At 38.9% G+C, this 14,372-nt stretch overlaps 2 protein-coding genes across 4 annotated transcripts in view; one reads left to right on the top strand and one right to left on the bottom strand.

The window, feature by feature from the left end:
• Positions 1–344: 344 nt before the first annotated feature.
• Positions 345–918, top strand: CUNH2orf88 (chromosome unknown C2orf88 homolog). Its single transcript, XM_035007536.1, has one exon. It carries the CDS (start codon positions 631–633, stop codon positions 916–918), a length of 288 nt encoding a protein of 95 aa, XP_034863427.1. The 5' UTR covers positions 345–630.
• Positions 919–5,505: 4,587 nt separating this feature from the next.
• The window catches only part of HIBCH (3-hydroxyisobutyryl-CoA hydrolase), a 96,630-nt gene continuing 87,763 nt past the window's right edge, over positions 5,506–14,372 (bottom strand). For 2 of the 3 annotated variants that reach the window (XM_035007535.1, XM_035007533.1), the window contains exons 12-14: positions 13,617–13,736; positions 8,891–8,924; positions 5,506–5,773 (exon numbers count right to left, since the gene is read on the bottom strand). In XM_035007535.1, the coding sequence (XP_034863426.1) occupies positions 5,658–5,773; positions 8,891–8,924; positions 13,617–13,736 (270 nt within the window). In that variant the 3' untranslated portion in view covers positions 5,506–5,657. The remainder of the gene's footprint in view (positions 5,774–8,890; positions 8,925–13,616; positions 13,737–14,372) is intronic. The other variant, XM_035007534.1, reaches the window with a different exon arrangement.

Below are 14,372 nucleotides of genomic sequence, written 5' to 3'. Positions count from 1 at the left end.
CCACACACACACAAATAGCATAGCTGTGTTCTAATAAATTTATGGGGCACCTAGGTGGCTCAGTCGTTAAGCATCAGCCTTCGGCTCAGGTCATGGTCCCAGGGCCCTGGGATCGAGCCCCATGTTGGGCTCTCTGCTCAGCGGGAAGCCTGCTTCTCCCCCTGCTTGTGTTCCCTCTGTCTCTGTCAAATAAATAAAATCTTTAATTTACAAAAACAGCTAGAATTTGACCCAAAAGCTAGAGTTTGCTGAATCCCGGTGTACATAAATAAATCTAAGCAGCAAAAGTTAAACTGTTTTTAGTTTCATAAAAAACAGATTTTCCTATTTTGTAAATTGCCAGTTTTACTGAGTGGTTTTCTTTCTATTGATAAGATAAAGCTGTTGTTACCTCACAAGTGACCAAAGTGGTAAAGAGGACTGCTACTACAGGCTACCTGATCAAAATGAAACTTTTCTTTTCACAGATAAACACTACAGGTGAAGACTGGTAAAAAGAAACATTGATTTCTGAAGTGCCTGGAAAGGAAAAGCACTGGTCAGTATCACGTGGACAAGCTCAGTGTTTTCCAAAGATGCTGTTGAAGTAGTCTTTGCTACTGCTTTTCTTCACTCAAAGCTCTTCATAACATGGGCTGCATGAAATCAAAGCAAACTTTCCCATTTCCTACCACATTTGAGAGTGAGAAGCGGCATGCAAGTGAAGAAAGCTTTATGTCTGAAGAGAGATTTCTACCTAGGATGCCTTCTCCAGTTAATGTCGAAGAGGAAGTGAAGGAACCACCAGGGCCCGAAATGGTAGTCTTCGAATTTGCACACCGCCTATCCCAGGAAATCTTGAGTGATGCCTTGCAGCAGTGGGCAGGCAATAACATCAAGTACTATGACATCCCATACATTGAGAGCGAGGGGCCTTGATGCCATAGGATGATGATGGTAACTTTCTTGAATTGTGGATAAAGTTGGTGCTAGTTTAAACACATGAAATAATAGCAAAAACTGGTGTGAATAAATACAAATAACTCCATCTGGATGTAAAAAAAAATGTCTATGATAAGAGTATAGGAATATCTAAAATGAAATATGTTAAGCACTTTTATGTTGATAGCAATTTCTATCTGCTTGGTCTCGGATTTGAGTCATTTAAAGGGCTAAACATAGGTCCTGCACCACAGTAATCAGCTGTATGTCACACCACTTTCTTCCTGAGGCACTAATAGTATCACCAAAGAAATCAAATAGTTATTTTAAAAGGAGTGTCTTTAAAATAACCATTTGTTAATTTACACACACAAGTTATGAAAAGGATTTTTCAGATGCCTTGGCAAGGAAATGGCACTTAAGCCCCAGTAATTAATAATGGGTCGTTTGTCAAAACCATTTGTGTCAAGGATCCCTACTTAACACAAATGATCAAGCAGCAGAAAGCATCCCTTGTAGAAGTAGTCCATCTTGAAACCTGTCCTTAACTACCACCTTGAACCTCAGGGCCCTAACTAACCACAGCTGTTATTGGATGATTCAAGACTTTGCACATAAGGCATCTGAACAGGATACAAAGTCATGACATTAATGTTTATGGCACTGAATTAAGCAGCCCAGTGATAAAACAAGAATTTTTACAAACAGCAATCCAGTAAATTTTAAATAACAGAAGCCCTAGTCAAGGTAGAAAGCAGAACCTGTTTGCAGTGCTGCATGTATATGAAATTTTACTGTCTCAGATATAGAGGGTTGGTATAATGGGCACTCATTTCCATTTTTATTATTGACTAGTGGGGCAGTCCCTCTTCAGATTACTGTGGGACCAGTCTATGCATGAGGCTATCCAGTTGCATTACAAAACAGAAGATCAAACACTCCTCCAAAGAGAGTACTCGTGTATTTTTTTTTTTTTTTTTATGGTAACAATGCACATAAGGCATTTACAGCCGTATTAAATTTGGCTACCTTTTTGGGGAAGTTTTTTCCCCCCCCCCCAAGAATTAAGTACTGTTTAAAATTAATGGTAACAGAGAATTTGGGAGTGGAAGAAGATACTGAGAAAACATAACCTGTAGAAAAACTGGGACTCAGTCTCTAGAATGGTCTTTTCGTCCAGATTTGCTACACACTTAGTTGGAAAGGGAATTATTTAAGTCTGTGTGCATTAAATTCTATTAAGATTCAATAGACACTTGTCACTGACAATTAAAGGAAGGCAGAAAGACTTGTGACCTCTTTAATGAGATAAATATATATTTGGCCTTGTAAGGCAGAAATGCTACCTCTAATTTTAACGACTATACTTTGAAACCCGCAAACAGAGTGAATTCTCCCAATTGCATGGACAAAGAGAATACTTTGAAGTGAGTCATGTGCCATCTTTCAGTTGCCCTTGGACACCTGAACTTTCATTTCACCTAGTCCCAAGATTTGAACTGTCCTGTTGTACTTGCAATCTAGAAACTTACAAAGTAGAAAAACCACCTCTCCTGTTTATATAAGGATCTGAAGTTCTAAGGCTAAGGAACAAAAGTCTTCTCAAAATGCAAAATATCTTTCAAGCTCATGAAGAAAAATTTAGGTTTTTGAGTATACTAATGACTCAGACAAAAGCCTAGACGTTGCCATTTTTCATTCATTTTGTATCTCACATCAGGCCACTCTTGCTGCAAAGTCATTTACTATTTAAAAGATAAGAGAACACAAAAGCCATAGCCACACTCAATTTTTCAGCATACACAGGGATGTAGACTGTTGAGTTTTCTTATAAATATTTAACCTCAGGTTCTGTGCCTGGGCCCCTATTTCCCAGGGCTGGAGCAGGGATGCCTGTCAGATCCATATCTCACTAGAATTCTCACCTCTGTTGCCACTCTGACAGTATGGTTTTGTCACCAAGCATCAACCCCTCGCTCCTGAATCATTTTAACAGAGTATAAGATCTTACAACAGAATTATCGTGGAAATATACGCTGTATTATGTCAAACCAAATCAGTGAGTTAGTCAATAATCCAAGTTGGAGGCAGGCAGGAAAAAGCAGCGGATAAACAAATTTGTGCTGCATGTGCTAATCATCAAGATATAGTTTGGCCTTGATGACAAAACAGATGAGAACATCTTTGATAGGATAACTTCTTTCATACCTTCATATCTAAATATTGGATTTACTTCATTTTGAATTTTCACAAACAGTAAAAGAATGGAAGATCTATTTGAGAAGGAAGGAACATATAAAACAGAAGGCAAAGAATTATTAGCTACCGGAAAGGGAAACATTTGTTCCAACTTACACATCATAAACACAGATGAAATAATAGTGGCCAAATTATAAGGGAAAGGAAACCGGGCAAAAAAGGGCCCAAGAAACAGCACTCACGTCAGGCTCCATCAGAGGACACACTGCAAAAACAAGTCTCCAGTGTTCTCGACTAAGGTAAGGGGCACAGTAGCAAGTTCCTTTCTTTACCACACGGACATGTGCCCAACCCCTGAATCTTCTCCCTTGAGAACATCCAGGATAGAGGCAGATGAGCTGCCACCCATGTGACCAGGAACCTCAGATGGCAACTGTAAACGCAGCGGATTATCAGAGAAGTGTGCCAGTCCCTCACTGAACCCCACAACCGTGCTTCACTGCTCCCTTCACCAGGTAAAGGTGTCTTGTGTGCTCTTACCTTTCAGTTGCAAAGCCTCTGATCCCAGAGTTCTCAATTTTCAGTTGCCTTATCTGTTCTTTGCAAACGACCTGTGGTCATTAGCACTTAAAGCACAATTTAAGGGGATAAAAATGATCTTAGTTTCAAAGGAATAATTTGTGTCAAATTGCCTTATTAGTATTAAAAACAGACACATTGAATGAAGGAGACAGCATGACACTCATCCTACTTAATATCACTGGCATTTTATGAGAAGAGGGAACTATACTTTTTGTATTATATAGTTTTAGAAATCAAAGACACATGATAAATAATGTCAAGGAATAGTAAGTTAAAAACAAAGTTCCAATAAATATATTGTTTGCTTGATCATAATGCCCTCATCCTGTATTTGTGTGGCCAAACACCATATCTTCCTTGGAGCAGTGGGCACAAGCTCAGATGTACTCCCTATATCTTACTTTGCAAAACTCAAGTTTTATTAATTCTCTTCCCTGTAAGACTTAGCTATGAAATGGTATTTTTCCAAATATTTTTGTGAAAACCTTTTTCCTAACCATACAATAAAAGTCTAGTTGCCATTAACCAGTTACAATTTCTGATTAAAGCAAATGCCTTTCAATATTGTGTACTGTCAATTTTTTTGATATAAAGAACTTAATATTTTTTCTGCATTTCTAATGAATACAAAGTGGATAAAAATCCACTGATACAAATAATTTCTTGGATCATTCAGGTCCAATTTGAGAGCTTTAAGAAAATGTAAACATGTCCATTATCATGCCATCTGTATTCTAAATCTATTCTTGACTTTTTTTGGGGAAAAATGCTTCATGTTAAATATTTAGAAAATTTAAAGCAACTCCTAGATTTCAATTTCCTCATCTATAAGAAGGGTGCAGGATATGATCTTTGACGTCTTTTTCAGTTCTGCCACTTTCTGTTCTTAAAAACCAGAAATTCTCTTAGTTTCTGAATGGTCTGGGATGGAGGAAAAACTATAATAAGTCATAAAATAAATGATAAACTGACCTTTAAAGATTATTCTTACCTTGACTTTAATGTCCCAAGTCTGGAACACCCTGCAGTTTCTTGTGTACCTTAAGAAAAACTTATTTTGTCAACAGTTTTTGAACATATTTCTATTTTGAACAAAAAGCCCTTTTTATTTTCCTCCTGAATTATTCTGTGTAACAGCAGATAACTTATCACACACAAGTTTAATGTAAATTGCAGAAAGCAATGTGTCTCTATTTTAGAGACTGGAGTTTCCTAATTCCTCATTCTTTCAGATTAACAAATCCTACAAAACAACCATCACTTTCACCATAGGAAGGGATCCTGGTTAACTTTAGAGAAGACCAAAGCTGAGTTAATAATACTAGAGAGACAACCTCATAAAAACCTTTTCTCTTTGCCTGAGATTTCTAATATTATAAAAGGAACACTTCTATAGTAACTTATAATTACTTTAAAACAGGTTTATATATGCAGGAAATTCTCTGAAGCATTAACACAATAGCCAAAAAAATTTCAGGGTTATTTTTTTAATAATCTATACATAAGTTTATTTAATCAACATAAAAACTACTACCCAAAGCCAAAACATAAGGCTCTCATTTCAATTAGATATTTAAAACCTTCAAATTTTCCCATTTCTATAAAACGGGTTGGCAAACATTTTCTGAAAAGGATCACAGAGTAAGTATTTTAGGCTTTGCAGTCTCTCTTGCAACTACTCAAAGCAGCCATAGACAATATGTAAACAGCTGAGTACAGTGATGTTCCAATAAAGCTTTATTTATGAACACTGATATTTGAATTTCATGTAATTTTCACACGTCATGACATATTAGTCTTTGATTTTTTTTTTTTTTTCCCCTCAGCCATTTAAAAATACAGAAACCATTCTTAGCTTGTGGAAAACTGAACAACAGGCAGCAGGCCGGATCTGGCCCATGTACTTTGGTTTGCTGACACTTGCTCCAAAATAATCCCTTAAAAATCTAGTCACCTTAAAATTTCAAATCGTTACTTCCCAGAGATTTAAAGTAATCATTCAAATCTTCATCAGTAACTTCTTTTAAATCAGCCGGTTTCCACTTTGGACTCTGGTCTTTATCTATTAAAACTGTCAAGTGAAGACATAAGAAATGTTAGTACATTTTTTTCAGGTATTACGAGATTTTAAATTACTGAATTGACAGAAACTACCTTACACAAGGCATATTTTCTATAGCCCATTTTTTTCTGCAAAGTTAAAAATTTTTGCATGTGTTCCATTTTTAAGTTAAAGCCCTATAGGATTTGGATGGATAGTAATGTACTGATGATGATCCATGGGGTTATTTCCCAACCTGCTAAGTCTAATGCCCGTAGCTTGAATACAGCCTACTAATGTGGCTTAAGCCTTAGCCTTCTTCAAACAAAATCGTAAATGAAATCTTCCTGTTATAAAACAGCTAAAACCAGAGTTGGTCTGGTTTAAAGGGAAGGCAGGGGAGGGTGGAGGGCCCAGATCTGCCTTCTAAACTCCTCCACATTGAATTGAAAGGAAAATTACTTGAAGTAGAGGGAAGGGGGGGATGACTTTATGCATAATTAAATGTGGATACTGCTGTTCTGCTGAATCCTCTAGTTCACACAGCTCTGAATTAAAATAGCAGACCACCTTTGCGTTATCCTAAGAAACTACTTCTCTTATTTCAGTGTAGTCATCATTTAGTGTGGCCGCATAGCATCCCCATCGGATCATAAGTATGAGGCAACTGGCAAACCTCTCCTTTAAAAAGGGAAGGGGATGGGCGCCTGGGTGGCTCAGTCGATGAGCGTCTGCCTTCAGCTCAGGTCATGATCCCAGGGTCCTGGGATTGAGCCCCACATCAGCCTCCCTGCTCCGCTGGAAGCCTGCTTCTCCCTCTCCCACTCCCCCTGCTTGTGTTCCCTCTCTCGCTGTGTCTCTCTCTGTCAAATGACTTAAAATCTTTAAAAAATAAATAAAAAGGGAAGGGCTGTCAGTTTCCTGGTTGTGACAGTATACTACCGTTATATAAATGTTACTGTTTGGGAAAACTTGGTGAAAGGTACACAGGATCTTTATATTTCTTAACAACTGTATGTTAATCTACAATTATCTCAAATTTTAAAAAAAGAGAAGGGGGCTATCCTTAGTATGGTTATGGTAGAGAATTTTAACCATGCTTAAAATGTGCATAATTCTTGTGGATACTGGAGGGTTTTTTTTTTAAGATTTATTTATTTGAGAGAGTGAGCAAACGAGGGGGGAGGAGGGGCCACAGGAGAGGAAGAGAGAATCTCAAGCAGACTCCCGTTGAGGGTGGAGCCTGATGCAGGGCTCGATCTCACGACCCTTGAGATCTGACCTGACCCAAACCAAGAGTCGAATAATTTAACTGCCTGCACCACTCAGGTGCCCCACACTGGAGGTTTTTAAGGCTGGGCCGCCTAGCTACAGGATTCTGGCTAGTACCAGATCAGTGGTAACACTGATATTATGATCCCTGCCAATTTGACAGTTTTACATTCCCCGAACAGCATAAATAAAAACAATTCTGGAACATTCTTTCTTCAAGAATCTCTTCCCTTTTAAGCCCTCTGGCCAATGCTGTCATGTTATCTACCTCCTTGACAGTCTGCTGAAGGGCAAAAGGAAAGAATATTAATAAAATCTATATGTTCTTTTCACACAGACATAATTTTTTACTTAGCACAGATAATAACAAGTTCCTGCCATGTAGACAGCTCAGGTTTTTTCAAGTCTCATGAGGCACCCACTCAAATTCCTTTTGGTAACTCTCTAGTTCTGCTGAAATCTATATTTATTTTCTTCTATAACCAGGAAGTAGCTTATTCTAGCTGTTAAGAGTAAGAATTTTTGACAACCATTCCCCTAATTTGCTAGTTTATTTTATCTAATTTGCTAACGTATTTTATAATTAGCAAACTGTAGCAAACATTTGGTTATTATGCAAGGACACCAAACAGTTTTACCCAGAATAGATGCTGCTTGCAAAATAGGGAGGTTATGCTAAAAGATGAGGCAGTATACTTTCTCTTCATTAAAAAGTAGCTTGATAAGCTCCTGTGTTATGAATCATAACTTTGATGCAGCTTGGTCCCAACTGTTTCCGTTAAATAATTGACAGTATATATGAAAACAGTATCTTTGTTTTTTAAGTTTAAGAGGGCTGCTACAACATAAAATGATGCACTGAAACCCAAGTAGCACACAGTTCCTCCTAATATCAGAGGTCTAGGCTCTGATCCACATGCAGCAAGAATTTGCAGGGAATTAGTGTGAAAAATGCATATTTTACTTGTTTTTATAAAACATACAGCCATCTCCTCTGACTCAATTCCCTGGGTTGTCTAAAAGGATTTGGACCCCTGCTTATTTCTGATATTATATCATGCCGTAAGTTAAGAGCATTCTACAACAGTGACCAGTCTTTATCAAAGCTTACAGCTCAGAGAATCTTTTATTCAGATAAAGTATATACAGAATCTCTACATTAAAGCGAACAATAAAAACATTAAAACATTAGATATGCAAAACACATGCAAAGGGGAAAACTCATTTTGTGCAACATAAATAACGGCTATTATTTATGAGGATATGGGCTTTACACGTAAACTGTTCTGCAAATTTGCTAAGAACAAAAAAAAAACTATTTTACCTTTTCTAACTATGCTGACTTTGGAGATGATAAACAAAAACAAATTAATAAGAACATTAGCAGATGTTACTAATTATGTCCTATGTTTTTTCTCAATGTCCATGTTTAACCACTTGGGTACAGGGAAAGAGGTTACGGTAGGGTTCAACGCTGCTGGGAACGGCCAGGCCAGTACTAGAGAGAGGAGGGGTAGGGGACTTGAGGGCTTCTTGCAAGGGAATAAATGTACTTTTCCCAGGCTCCAGCAGCAGAATGAGTTTTCAAGCCCAGCTATACTTAGCAGAGGCAGTCCATGGGATTGGAGAAGCAGGATTACCTCTTACATATAAATTAGGGAGCAGTGACACAGGTTAGGTGCATTTTTCAAACCATATTGGTTTCAAAGACTGATATTCCCTTATGTGCCAGTTGGTAATATAAAAAAGCAATAACTTTGCAAACTTTACCAAAGTGGAATTTTCACTAATAAAACAACTATCCTCTTTGATTAACAGTATATGCTTACAAATCCTATTTCCATAATAGCCAGGAAGAAAACAATCATCACTTACCTGCCCTAACACCTTCATAAAAATCATGGCCTCCCTGAAAGAAAATTGAGATTAAATGGTGGATTTCCAGGCATCTTTATGCCCAGTGATGATCTGTCTCCTCCACTCCCACAGCCACAGCCTGAAATAAACAGAGACTGGACCACTTTTATGACCCACTCTCTTGATCACCACCTCCGATTCTCATCTGCTCAAGCACATTCACTGTTCTGCCACTGATCCTACAATTTTTTCACCACTTACTTTATTGTGGTCACTTTCCCTTGAAAATGCCCTCATCTCCCTCGAGGCTTTTTCTCCCCTTCAGTCCATCCTGGCAAAATCCCAGCACCAGCTGCCCCTACCATTTGCCTCTGCCTGCTTTCGAGGGGCTAAATCTTGCTGCACAAAAATCTGTGATTGGTTTCATTTAAAATTCATGACCACACATCTCAAACGGGCATGGAGAACTGCCCAATGATCCATGTTTTCTTCTCCACTTCCCAAGATAATGATTTTAACTGTCTTCTGCCTTCTCAACCTCTACCCCTCGCAAATTTTACTCTCACCGTATTCTCAGCTAATGACTTAACCTTCTATTTCATTACAAAAAGAGAAGCTCTGAGCCATGAACATTCTCTTCTTCCCACCCCTAAAATACCTGCAGCCCAACTACACCCATCTGTACCATGCTTTCCCTTTCCTGACTACAGAGGAAGGGACCATCCCTCTTTCAAAGGCCTGTTCTCCCCCACATTCCCACTCACATCTCCTCTTCTTAAGGACTGTGCTTGAGAAGGTTATCTATCTCTATTTTTTCCCCTGGCATCATCAATGTAGGCAGCATAACTCAATGACTGACTGCAGTTCAAATGTCTGGGCTCAGATGAATGGATAAAGAAGATGTGGTGTATATATATACAATGGAATACTACTCAACCATCAAAAAAAAAATCTTCCCATTTGCAACAACATGGATGGAACTAGAGGGTATTATGCTAAGCGAAATCAGTCAGAGAAAAGACGGTTATCATATGATCTCACTGATATGTGGAATTTAAGAAACAAAAGAGAGGATCACAGGGGAAGGGAGGGAAAAATAAAACAAGATGAAACCAAAGAGGGAGACAAACCTTAAGAGACTCTTAATCACAGGAAACATACTGAGGGTTGCTGGAGGGGAGGTGGGTGGAGGGATGGAATAACTGGGTGATAGACACTAAGGAGGGCACACGATGTAATGAGCACTGTGTGTTATATGCAACTGATGAATCACAGACCTGTACCTCTGAAACTAATAATACATTATATGTTAATTTAAAAAAAAGCAACAAATGTCTGGGCTCACCCACTGCCTCAACTACACAGTAACAACGTGACCCTGGCCTAGTAACTTCCCTAATGCCAAGTTTCCTTCTATGAAATGGCAGTATCAATACATCCACTGGAGGATTATCTCACTGCACATCCCAGCACAGTGTCTGACACATAGTAAGTGTTCAGTAAATGTTAACTACTATTGGTATCAACATCATCTTTTTTCTCTACTGGGTCATTCCCTAACATGTTCTAGTATCTTCCACCTTACAAAATAACACGGAATCTCACTTGATTCCACAGTCCCAGCTTCTACCTATTTGTTTCAAGAAGAAAAAGTTGTGTACATATAGCCTCCACTTGTCCATATCCCATTTACTCATTTACTCTCCAACTCGCCACACTCTAACTTCTGCCCCAACACTCCTCTGAAATGGCTTGCCAAAATCCCCTGTAATTTCAGTGTTGCCATATGCTAAAGATGTCTTTATCCTACCCTACTAGACACTTGGCACAATACTCCCTCCTCCTTGAAACACTCCTTTCTTCCTTTCACGACCCCACACTCTCCTGGTTTTCCCACCTCTGTCCTTTTTCTCTTCCACTGCTCTTTCTCCTCTAACCCACTCAAAATGCTGGATTTCTTGGGGCTCAGATCCAGCTCTCTCATTTTCCCTCTATACGATCTTATCCATTCTGTTATAAGATCATGTCACTCCTCTACTCAAAAATATCCAGTGGCTTCCCGTTTGACTCAGAACAAAAGCCAAAGTTTTACGAAGACCTTCCAGGCTATAGGTGCTCTGCACAGCCCTTCTCTACCCTGTTAACTCTGACCTCATCTCTCTCACTCACCGACCCCCCTTCTCTGCCCACTCCATCCACAGCTTTCTGCAGCTCCAAGGACAGGCAGGCACACTCCTGCCTCAGAGCTTTGTACCGGCCTCTGCCTGGATGCTCCTCCCCAGAGCCTTGCACAGCTCATTCCCTCACTTCCTTCAGGTTTTCACTCAAACAACATCTTCTCAGTCAGGTCTTCTCTGGTAAATCCTATCTATAAGTTCAGCCACATCCCCCCACCCCACCCCTTTATGCCATATCCTCCTGCCCACTTTACTTTTGCTCCTTAGTACTTATAATCATATGCTATATATTTTACAATTTTACCTGTTTACAATCTATCCCCCCCACTGGAAGGTAAGTTCCACGAGGGCAGGGATTTTGTCTATTTTGTTTACCTACGCATTCTTGGTGCCTCTAACAGTGCCTAGCATGTGGTAAGTAAATTTATTAAGTAAATAAATCTCCAAAGGTTTTTTTAAAAAGATTTTATTTATTCATAGAGAGAAAGAGCAAGCGAGCATGGACGTGAGAAGGGGGGGCAGAGGGGGAGAGAGAGAGAATCTCAAGCAGACCACTGAGCACGGAGCCCAAGTCGGGGACTCAGGGCTGGATCTCATGACCCATGATGACCTGAGCTGAAATCAAGAGGCGGATGCTTAACCGAATAAGCCACCTAGGTGCCCCTCCAAAGTTTCTTTTTTTAAAAAGTGGTCCTAATGTCTTTCAGACTTAAATCTCTAATCCACACCTCCAAGCTCCCACTCCTAAATGCACTCTTTCCTTCCCTCGCATTCATCATCAAGGCCTATCAGTTCTATCTCCTACACTGGTCCTCGAAACCATTCACTTCTCTCTAGGCCACCACCCTTGTCTAAGCCCCACTACTTTGCAGCTGGATTACTGCAATAAGCTCATATCTGGTCTCTACATTCACTCTTGAACCCTTCCAACCCCATCTCCATCCAGCAGCAATAATTACTTTCTTAAAGCAAATGGAACCAAATCATCCACTGCTGTAACCCACAAGACTTCCCAACATACTCACTTCTTACGCTTTAGGTCACAGAGGAGCTGGCAACTCAAAGATGTCTTCCTTTTGTCTCTCCTACTCCCTCCTGTCCCTGCATCATCCTCTTCTATCATCAACCTGTATGTTTCCTTTGGAGCACTAACCACAATTGCACTTATTTTACTTAGTTTGTTTACTTGTTCTTCATAGTCTCAGTAGACTATAAATTCCATGAAAACAAGGACTGGTGATTCTTCCCACAACGTAACACCTAGCACGGTGCCTGGCAACATAGCTAACATATTTGCTGAAGGAAGGAAGGAACTGATCAACCCAGGCAGTGCAATAAATGTACAGCAGAAAACACAGACCGTGAGGTATACTGGGTAGTGGTCAAGAGTACAGGCCTTGGAGTGAGCCCACCTGGTTTCACACCCCATGTGTCTGCCACTTAATAGCTATACCCCTGGGGCGCCTGGGTGGCTCAGTTGGTTGAGCGTCTGCCTTCGGCTCGGGTCATGATCTCGGGGTCCTGGGATCGAGCCCTGCATCGGGCTCCCTGCTCCGCGGGGAGCCTGCTTCTCCCTCTCCCATTCCCCCTGCTTCTGTTCCTTCTCTCACTGTCTCTCTCTCTGTCAAATAAATAAATAAAATCTTTAAGAAAAAAAAAAAATAGCTATACCCCCTGAGGCAGGTTACTTCTCTATGCCAGTTTCCTCATCTGTAAAGTGGAGACAAGAATAGTACCTATCATTCTAGAAATAGTGTAAAATTTAATGGAGAGGATACATATAAAATGCCTGTCACAGTACTTCTCTTAACAATAGCCCTCAGCTGCTACTTACATCCTACTAGGAGTGACTTTAAGATTCAAGTGACTAATAGAGTTTTATTTATAGTTAGATGAACTACTTTGAATACCTTAATAACTATTTCAAGACATGAAAGTCCATTAGGGAGACCTACTTTCTAGTTATTAAACAAAATATTTCCTTTATGCCATAAATTAAGGGTCCTCTACATATAACACAAAAGCAATGATTCTGCTTTCAGAGTTTCTCACCTAGAAGAAGAAATCTCTAAGACTCCGAAATGTTTCATAAAATTAATATTCTATGTGATTAGTCTATCTTAAGTGCATTTACAATGGTATTTTCAATGCTAAACTACTAATTAACATATGTAACAAACTAATAAACACCCATTCATACAGTTTATATATACATATATTCCTCGTTTTACCAATGAGGGAATTCAGATTTACAGAGTTTATGCTTCTTGCCTCAAGGTCAGAGACCGTGCCTGAAAAATGGTTAATTTCTATTTTGAATTCCGCCCGAGATTAGAAGCTTTCTTACACTTACACACAAATATAGCTGCTGTTTCGTAAGAGCTTAAGAACAATGTGAGAGCAGTAGTTCCACATACCTTAAGTTAATTGGTCTGTTGTGTGTCCAGAGTATATTTACAAGTAGTCTTAAGGTTTTTGTTTATAGTTTTCTGCATTTTACATGCTCTACAATGAACATCTATTACTTTCATAAATAGAAAATAAGTATATATTTTTAAAATTCTTACCATACAAGCTTGACTCAGCCGATATTCCATAGTTAATACTTCTTGCAAGGTCTTTGAAGACCCCTCTATGAGTTGCCTTAGTGTGATCTTTAGGGATGTTGGAGACATTTTACTAATTACCTATGAGTGAAAAAAAATTTTTTACTAGCTTTAGCCCAAGAGTTCCTTTATTGTCTATAACAAACTAGCTGAGTTTTGATATAAATCTTAATTAAAATTTGCTCCTTAAACAGTACTTTCACATGACAGTTTCATAAAAGTGAGATTATGCTGTAGCCTCATCCTGTCAAAGCACCAATGGTTTTCTAATCTCTTTTAATAACAAAACAGATCATTCCACCAGTGGAATAAATGCTGTACCCATAAATTAATAAAAGAAATCTATACTTTGTAACTGCCTGACATAAATTATGATCCCAACTAGGTAAGCAAACAGTGATTACGCTTAAGTAAAATTAATACACATCTTACAAACAACTAAGATTTCAGAGAACATTTTAGCTTATAATATAAAGAAGGTAGAGTAGAAATATAGCTCTTTCCTTCCCATTTTGTGACTACAGAGAAGTGTTTGAACTGAACTATAGACTTTATAAATAAATCTACTTACCTTAAAAGTAAGGAGAGAAAACAATTCACGATACCATGAGGTGGTGTTCTATAGTATTTAAATATTTAATAAAGTAAGAATACCAGGCCTGACTCCTTGGCCACAGTGCCATGCGCCCCTTCCTTTTGAATTTAAAGATGCTATTA

This window comes from Mirounga leonina, unplaced genomic scaffold (assembly GCF_011800145.1).
Source record: "Mirounga leonina isolate KUSES-001 unplaced genomic scaffold, KU_Mleo_1.0 Mir_151, whole genome shotgun sequence".
Classification (NCBI taxonomy): Eukaryota; Metazoa; Chordata; class Mammalia; order Carnivora; family Phocidae; genus Mirounga; species Mirounga leonina.
The sequence above is the reverse complement of the archived record's forward strand: the minus strand, read 5'-3'. Positions and strand labels throughout refer to the sequence as shown.

Bases quoted from the DNA above. Each gene is read 5' to 3' on its own strand.
- CUNH2orf88 (XM_035007536.1), top strand. From the start codon at position 631: ATGGGCTGCATGAAATCAAAGCAAACTTTCCCATTTCCTACCACATTT.